The sequence below is a fragment of the Lipotes vexillifer genome, unplaced genomic scaffold, assembly GCF_000442215.2.
Source record: "Lipotes vexillifer unplaced genomic scaffold, Lipotes_vexillifer_v1.1 scaffold741, whole genome shotgun sequence".
Taxonomy (NCBI): domain Eukaryota; kingdom Metazoa; phylum Chordata; class Mammalia; order Artiodactyla; family Lipotidae; genus Lipotes; species Lipotes vexillifer.
The window spans coordinates 1,748,671-1,757,619 of NW_006796565.1; the positions used below are offsets into that span (position 1 = coordinate 1,748,671).

Genomic DNA, 8,949 nt, shown 5'->3' on the forward strand with positions numbered 1-8,949 from the left:
CTCCGCGGCACGTGGGATCTTCCCGGACCGGGGCACGAACCCGCGTCCCCTGCATCGGCAGGCGGACTCTCAACCACTGCGCCACCAGGGAGGCCCCTCCTTGACTCTTAAAGTCTATGTGTTAAGTCTGTAGAGTCCAGGAAAGTCAAAATAAATGTGCCTATAAAAATTAAATTCCATTTTTACTGGATGTGTCTTTTATGAACCATCTCAGATCCTAATACTTTCTAAACCTCTGGAATATTTTAACTCCAGTGGAAGACTTGCCAGTAGATGGACCCAAAAGGAATACAGAAATTTACACACCAAATCCATGCAGAGCCGGGGAGCTTTTGAGCCAGACGTAGCTTTGTGGGGGGGTTCTTGGCGGCAATGGGCTGGCATTAGGTTTCTGGTCCTCTTCGCTGTGCCGGTTGATCGGTGAGCTCATCTGCTTCTCCTGTTTGTCGAGCAGGTTCATCGGGGCATCAAAGGCCTGGTGAGGGATTTGCATGGAAAAGGAATTCCAAATGCTGTTATCTCCGTAGAGGGCGTTAACCATGACGTCCGAACAGGTAAGTACAAATAATGTGTGTGAACTGTTTCTCAAGAGGAAATATCCATTTTCTGGAAGTGTTTTACTTGAATTAAAACCACAAGTTGGGCTTCCCTGGTGGCGCAGTGGTTGAGAGTCCGCCTGCCGATGCAGGGGACGCGGGTTCGTGCCCCGGTCCGGGAAGATCCCACGTGCCGCGGAGTGGCTGGGCCCGTGAGCCATGGCCGCTGAGCCTGCGCGTCCGGAGCCTGTGCTCCGCAACGGGAGAGGCCACAACAGTGAGAGGCCCGCGTACCGCAAAAAAAAAAAAAAACCACAAATTGAGGCCCAGAGACTTCTTCCTCCGACCTGGCTTATTGTCTCTTTTCTCCAACTTTCCATGGAGCCCCTGGAAAGCAAGGTGTTCAGCCTCTGCTCTCTGGCTTCTCTCTGTCCCTTATTCAGGTGAAAACCAGAGGCTCAAAGAGGTTCAAGGACCCACTGAAGGTTCAGGAGGCGGGTGGGGCTTGGGTTCAGGCGTCGGAGCAGCTGCGTGCTGTTTCCCTGCTTGCTCCAGAGCTCCAGCGCTGGCTGGGAAGCAGCCCGCAGACACCGAGCATCTGCACAAGGGCTGCCTTGTTCTTTGCCGATTATGATATGAAAACAAGCCCAGGCTTACCCTTGTGCCCCAGTACTCTCATCACCTGGGATGGCACTTGGCGTGTTCAGGGGGAAATGAGAAATGGCCAATTTGACCGATGGCTGATGTTTGCAGCATGATGCAGGGACAGATGCACGTGGAACAGAATTGATTGGATGCTTAAGTCAGATGGTCAGTGAGCGTTCTGTTGGAGATGGTGTGCCCGTAGGCATGTTTAAACCTGCACGCAGAGGTTTTCCTACATGGGGGCGGGGCGATGTTGGGGAGCGCTGCGTCAGATGCTGCTTTGCTGTCAGCTGCAGTGAGCAGGGCACTGGGTTCTGCATTGGTTTCCAGTGGTTGCCATGACAAATGACCACAGACTGCGTGGCTTAAAGAAACAGAAATTTATTCCCTCACGGTTATAGAGGCCGGGAGTCTGAAATCAAGGTGTCAGCAGGGCCGTGCTCCCCCTGGAACCCCTGGGGAGGATCCCCCTTTGGCTTTTCCGGCTCCTGGTGGCTTCAGGCATTCCTGAGCTTCCTTGGCTGCATCACTCCAGTCTCTGCCTCCGTTTCCTCCTGGCGCCTGCTCTTCTGTCTCTTATGAGGACACTTGTCATTGGATTTAGGACCCATCCACATAATCCAGGATGATCTTGAGATCCTTAATTACATCTGCAAAGACCCTTTTTCCAAATAGGGTCAATTCGTAGGTCCTGGGTAGTAGGATGTGGGCCATTGGAGGGTGTGGGGGGCAGGGCATCATTCAACCCAGGGCAGGTCCCGCCCAGGTGTAGCAAACAGAGTCATCATCAGCAAGAGAAAGGAAACCATGATCTCCATAAAAGAGACCTCTTCAGCCTGCAGACACACTTGAACTGGGAGAAACAAGACTTGACACTAACTTGGCCTGACCTGCGCCCGGGGATCTAAGAGCTTACCTTGTGCCGGGGTGGCCAGCCGCACTGGACATTATGTGGCATTTCCCAGATGCACAGCGAGAGGCTGAGCTGGGATTGAGCCGAGAGCTTGAGACTCTCAATGTGGTCCCCCTTGCCTTGCCCCACACTGTTCCCCCTGAACAAGAGAAGGGCCGCTTTCCCCGCTAGCTGGTCACATGCATGAAGACACCCTGTCCTCCCCCAAGTGATCCCATTTGACCTGTGAGGAAGCAGAGGCTCTAGGACATTAGGACGGGGTGGGGGCTGGGATTCAGACTTGGCCCAGGTGTTCTTCAATACCAGGCTACCTGCTCACGTGCCTGGCAGAGAAGGACAATTATTCTGTAAATGGGTGAAATGCCACAAAACAGTAGACTGTGGTGTGATGCCCTGAATCGCCTTCTTTCAAGGTAGTTGCCTGTTTCTTCACGCAGCCATATTTCCTGAGCATCCACTTGTCCTCCAGGGTCTTATAACCACTGACCACAAGGCTGCACACTGGGTAGCATGGCATTTGGTACATAGTTGCCCCACATAGGCAGGCATACACTGATCCATTCATTCATTCACTTATTCACTTATTCATTCATTAATTCAACAAATGCAGATTGTAAACTTGTCACGGGCCAGACATGCAAGGTGCAGGTGATCACTGTGGATGAAAGGGGCTATTTGATCTGGTTCTGCATAGGCCTTGTATTTTAAACGTTATTAATGAGTGCCTGTAAAAGAGCCTGAAACATTCCTTGGACTGTTAGTCTTTTGTAGGCAATGTGAGAAAATAAGAGTTTTAAACAGAGTGGGAGATAAAATGTCCCCAGGGGCCCACAAGCCAGCAGAGAGCTTTGCCTAATGAGCTCGGAATTTCAAAGCCCTTGTAATCAAGGAGACAGTTTTGATGAGCTAATGGAAAATGCAGCTCCATCTGCCTTCGTTCCCCACAAAATAATCTCCCAGCACGTTCGCATCACAGAGGAATCCCGTGTGTCATGGATGGTTCTTTATTGCGTTGGTTTCGGGGTCCTTCGTTGCTCCACATAAGCTCTGAATTTGCCTTGATTTCTGTCTGAGGCTTATGTGATCTGACAAGTTTTATTCCAGGAGGGATTTTGCATAAAATAAACAGGGGTATTAAGTGGAATTCCACAGGGAGAGAAGCTAGTAAGGATGCTTTCTAAATGCATGTAAATATGTTGGCCCAAAACCTGGCTGAGAATGCCACGTGACTGTCCTTTGTTTGGGAACACTAACCCGACCTGCTAATGAATTCGTTAATGAATTCGTTAGGGCCTGGGTTGTTCCTTCTGTCCATCGATGCTGGGCACTGCCAGCTGGGTGCCAACATCCCCCTGCATCTCCACAGAGCACTCACCCCCGAAACACACCCCTGACAGGGCACCGAGATGTAATAAGAAGGAGGTCAGCACAGCAAAGGTGGGCAGATTGGAGAGAGGATGAGGAGGGAGCCTTCTGCTATTTGGGGGAGAAAAAGAATTACAAAGCCGTCTTATAAATTTGAATCAGTAGAGCTGACAAGCACGTGTTAATTATGGATTTCTTTCACTCCTGGCTTCCTGAGCATCTCCCTTGGTGAGAACCTGGGGTGCCCTTTCCCTGGGGGTGTTTCAGACTGACCTCAGTGTGTTCTCGAGGTGGGCACTCCCACCGAAAGGTCTCGCCTCCAGCGGCCTCTATCAAGTTAGTTGGCGGGTGGCCGGTTCTTGGCCTTAACGAATCCACTCCGGTGTTGGTGGGGAGAAAGTACCTACAGTGGCTGAGGCTTAATATGTACAACTTCTCACCTTAATAGGACATTTGTATTCATGTTTGTTTGTCTTCATCCCACTGAATCCAGCTGGCATTCATCAAGGACACACGACTGAAACACACAGTTAAGTGGTGAAGGATAAGCCATAGGTCTTACGGAGCCCACAGCTTAACACGGGGCCAAGACGGGACAGGGAGGTCTGGAGGGTGCAGGGGCGGCTCTGGCAGGCGTGCCTGGGAGCTGGGAGCCCGGAGAGACGTCTCAGCGCGTGCCTGCGCAGGAGGCTCGGGCCGTCTGATAGCAAGACAAAGACGGCTGGGCCTGCCTCTCAGCTTCTGAAAAGCCACCAAGTGGCATTTTATTCAGTTGAGAACCTTGCATTTTCACTGCAGGAAGACATAGGGTGCAGTGCTGAGAAAGTCGGGGAGCCGTCTGCCTGCATTGCGTGCCTGGGACTCTCACTTTGAGGCCTGTTTACCAGGTAGTAGACTGTGCAAACGTGTGGCGAACCACTGCCTGCGTATTTCATTTTTCATGACATCTTGTGCTCTCGTGAGCTCACCACGTTGCATGGGGCGTCTCAGATGAATAAAGATTGTGATGTGAATTTAAACATGGTGCTTCAGAGTGTTATATGCGTGTATGTGGGAGATAAATATTCTCACACAGCGTTCTCTTCCATTCTTTAGAGGACATCAGGGTTCATTCAAATGAGTAAAAGTTTCCCGGGCCTATGTAGCACTCCACCAAATCCAGCCTTTTCTCTTTAGACCGGGCAGGACAGATCATCATAAGAGAGAAAACAAACCTGGCCCGGGAAGACCAGCTAATCACTAGCTGTGTGACCTTGTGCAGGACGTGACACTTCCCTGGGCATCCAATTACTCACGTAGAAAAGGGGATCATTATACAACCTACATAAGAACTTGGCTTCAGTGGATTGGTGCCTGCTTCGTCCTTCCATGTGCTACGTGGGAGTTGATGTCTCCTTTTCTGTCTCGAAGCCTCTTTAATGTCAGGGGTCCAAGTGATCTCAGCAGGTGTAGGCCCCCTGGGGAGGAGTGGCCTTGGCCTAGAACCCCACTTTATGCAACAAGGATCTAGCTTTGAGTTAACGATGGACCCGGGTCCAGTTAGGTGCCTGTTGGGTGCCTGACCAATGGTGTAACTGGGGTGGGGGGAGGGGCAGGGGACTCTGCCTGCAACGTCCACGTGTACCTGCTCCTGTAGTTCCATTTCTTCATAGAGGACCATGGAATGAGGTGTGGACCTTGGGGCCTCCCCCCAGGTCGTTTGTAGCCCTTTCCTTCTCTTTTTCAGATGTGAAGAGCCCCACCCCTATACCACTATTCTATATTTATAGCCGTGCTAAAGGAAGCCGGGAAACCAGGCACAGATGGCTTTTCAAGATGGCATTCTATGGCGAGGGCATACCTTTCAGACATTCAAGTTCATAATGAATGGTGTGTATTGTCACAGAGAAAGGAATGTTAGCGATTGTTTCTCCATCTCTGCTCATGCGTATTAACACTGTGGGGAGCCTACACCCCAGTCCCCTTCCTGTTAAAACCATTAAGGTGGTTTCCAAAAAGGAAAACATCTTGGCTTCCAAAATGCATTAAGAATTTGCATCTGCTGGGGCTCAAATTCCACACTGCTTGCCCGTGAGTCTCTCTCTGGCCAGGAGGCTGGTCTTGGAATAACAGAGCTGGTGATATCGCTGTTAGAAAAGAGCTGCTCTGAATTCCCCTGCTTTCTTTTCACAGCCAGTGACGGGGATTACTGGCGCCTTCTGAACCCCGGAGAGTACATGGTCACGGCCAAGGCAGAAGGTTTCACCTCGTCCACCAAGAACTGCATAGTCGGCTATGACATGGGGGCCACACAGTGCGACTTCACACTCAGCAAAACCAACCTGGCCAGGATCAGAGAGATCATGGAGAAGTTCGGGAAGCAGCCCGTCAGCCTGCCAGCCAGGCGGCTGAAGCTGCGGGGGCGGAAAAGACGACAGCGCGGGTGACCTCCCAACTCTTGAGTCATGTCCTGGACCCCTGCAAATTAAACCACCCTGGTTGTAGCTCCATAGAGGACTCACTCCTCATTGTTTTCTCTGTAATTCAAGAAGGCCTGGGAGTATGTGTACGTTGCAAAGGCTGGTCCTGAGGGGAGGCTTAGGATAGTTTCTTTGTTCCCATTTATCCAAATAACTTGGGCAGGGCAGCAGAGGAAGGCTGGTGGGAGGATTCAGCAAGTCATCCTGGGAGTCTGAGAGAGAGAGAGAGGAGCTTGCCTGTTGAGGGCCTTCTGGCCGTACAGGAAGGGAAACTGGTGCTTTTCCTGTTTGCGTGACAGCAAGAGTTCCCCGTGCATTTGCAATTTGCATGGCTAAAATGGCAGCATTCCCAGGGCTCTGCTGTCCCAAATGTTACCATTCGAGATGCTCATGGGCATCCTAAGAGAATCTACCCTCTCTGGCCCCAGGACATTCCAAGCTGCTGCAGATAAACCCTGCACTCTGTTGACAATAGAGACATTACTAAGTGAGCATCAGCTTACTGATGATGCTCTTGAATCAGCTTAGTTTCCCTTTCAACAAAGGATCACGCACATAAAGGAAGAGAAAGGCTGAAATAATTCAAGAGTGAGTGTGGGCAGCAGACATGCTTTGGGGCTCCTGGCGTGCAGTGGGGTCCACAGAGAACTCCCCCAACTTCCCGCTGCAGTAGCGCTGGGGGCTCCCTGGGTGGGGAGAGCAGGAGGTGCCCACCTCCCTGAGGAACCAGAGCAGTTAGCCTGGCTCTCCTCTTTGACCTGCTAGGACTTGAAAAGAGCTGGAAGAAGGCTGACTGTCAGCCCTCTCTGTTCAATATAGTCCTCCTTTCCTGGAAGCAAGCACTCCTAAGCTGGCCGACATCACTCCGGGAGTTATATTTGGTGTGTGAGATGCCAGACCATCCAGATTAGACTGAGTTTGATGAAAAGCTCTTGGAATTATGTGTGAGCATCCGTGTGAGAGGGGTTATTGAATTGCCATGCAAGAAAACAGTTCTTCTCACTTTGTATTAATGTTGCTGCCTCACTGACCTGGGAAGAATAGAAAAATAAAGAAAGCAAACGGTGAGCTCCTTCTCGTGTGTGGTTTTCCTGGGTAGACTCGCAGCCACCCAAACACCACGTCCCACCCCCTGTCTCTGCGGTGGGTCACCCTAGAGAAGGTCGGTCAGTCACCCTGGAGAGGGTGCCTGCTTGGGGAGGGGCATCCTGCACCCCCATCAAGCTCCGTAGTGATGCTGCCAGCGTTGTGTTCCCTACCTCCTTCCCCAGGAGGGCCTGTGGTGGGGTGAAGTCATCCTGACACTTGGGACCCACTAGTAATTCCTGGGTCTACCAGTGAGCATCTTTCCAGAAAAGGTCCTCATGTCACTTTTTGACAGTCTACACTAGAGAGCAGCAAACTTTTCGTATAAAGGATCAGATCGTAAGTATTTTAGGCTTTACAGGCCGTAAAGACTCCGTCACCAGTACTCAACTCTGCTACTGCAGCACAGAAGCAGACCTACACCATACATAAGTGAATGGGCATGGCTGTGTTCCAGTAAGACTTTATTAAAACACGTGGCAGGGAATCCCCTGGTGGTCCAGTGGTTAGGACTCCACGCTTTCACTGCTGGGGCCCGGTTGGGGAACTAAGATCCCACAAGTCAGTCAGCTTGGCCAAAGACAAAAACAAAAGCACATGGCAGCTGGATTTGGGACCCAGGCTGGGGCATAGTTAGCTGACCCCTGCTATAAACCAGCAGTGCCCAATAGAACTTTCTGCAGTGATGGAGATGTTCAGTTCTGTAGTATCTAAAACAGTAGCCACTCTCCACATGTGGCCGTTGAGCCACTTGAAATGTGACTCATGCAACTTGGGGAAAGCATTTCTAGTTACATAATTTTAATTAATATAAATTTAACTTTCAGTAGTCATATAGCTATTCGCCATATAGCTCTCTATGAAGCCCATTGTAGGAAAACCTTCCTCTTGCAGCATTAGATATGACTGAAATGATCGGTCAGCCCTGCAGTTCAGAGCGGTTAACCATTCCAACTGCATCAGCAAATGATAGATCGTCAGGTTCCAGCCACGTCCTACTGGGAGGCCAGGTCTCCACACTTGGTACCAAGGTGCTTGTCTCATTGCCACCGTCTAGCAATGGGGCTGTAGCCCTTGTAGCCCTTGGGGCTGCAGTATGCCATCTGCTGCATTCAGCAATTCTTGGTCCTCTGCAAGGCCTGTCTTCTGACTTAGTCCCTTAACAGGTGTCTCGGGCTTGCAGGATGGAGCTGTGGCTTCCAGACCTGGCACCACCCTTTGGTGTGTGGTCTCGGCCAGGCAGCCTCTCTGGTCTCTTATCTGCTCCTGCAAAGTAAGCCCGTGGGCTCCATGGACTGTCAGGGCCTGTCTGGCTGTGGCGTCCCCTGATTTCTGGTGGAGAATTGACCTTCCAGATCCCTAAGTCTCTGTTCTGTTGGAGCCATTCCTCTACTCAGCCCCGCCGGTGGGCTCCCCGTTGGCTCCATAATAATTCAGCGGCTCCTCCTAGCTGGGCCTTCAAGCCCAGACTGTCTTCCTGCACCTTCTTTCCGAAGGAGGGCTGCTCTGCAACCAGACTTCTCCCCTGCTTTTCAGCCAGAATTACCCCTCCCGGATCTTGCCTAGGGGCGGCCTTGGGCCTCTGCATCTCCTGTGTCTCCCCACAGCTGAAGACCTTCCTGCTCCTCTCAAGGCCTTTCTCAAATGCCACCTCCTGCAGGAAGCCTTCCTCCGTCTCACAACATGGATGCATTAGGACAGAACTGCAGGGCCCTTGGGGCCTCTCAGGGCCACTGCTCTCCATCCCTTTCCACTGAGGGTCATCTTACCTCTGGTTCTCCCCGCTGCTGTTGTCCCAGAATCTCCCCAAGGGCAAGAACGACGTCGTCCCCCCTCTGTCTCTGCCCCACAAGTCTGGCTCGGTGTCTTCCTCCCAGCGGGTGTTCAGTAAATACACGTGGAACCTAGCTAGCCTTGTGTATGTGCTGCTTTGTTTATAAGAGTC

The 8,949-nt window shown here is 51.5% G+C and overlaps 1 protein-coding gene across 2 annotated transcripts in view; it reads left to right on the top strand.

Moving 5' to 3' along the window:
- The window catches only part of CPXM2 (carboxypeptidase X, M14 family member 2), a 133,250-nt gene extending 126,256 nt beyond the window's left edge, over positions 1 to 6,994 (top strand). The window contains exons 13-14 of one of the 2 annotated variants that reach the window (XM_007468736.1): positions 455 to 554; positions 5,632 to 6,994. In XM_007468736.1, coding sequence (XP_007468798.1) covers positions 455 to 554; positions 5,632 to 5,885 — 354 coding nt within the window. In that variant the 3' untranslated portion in view covers positions 5,886 to 6,994. Of the gene's footprint in view, positions 1 to 454; positions 559 to 5,631 lie in introns of both variants that reach the window. The other variant, XM_007468737.1, reaches the window with a different exon arrangement.
- The last annotated feature ends 1,955 nt before the right edge of the window (positions 6,995 to 8,949 follow it).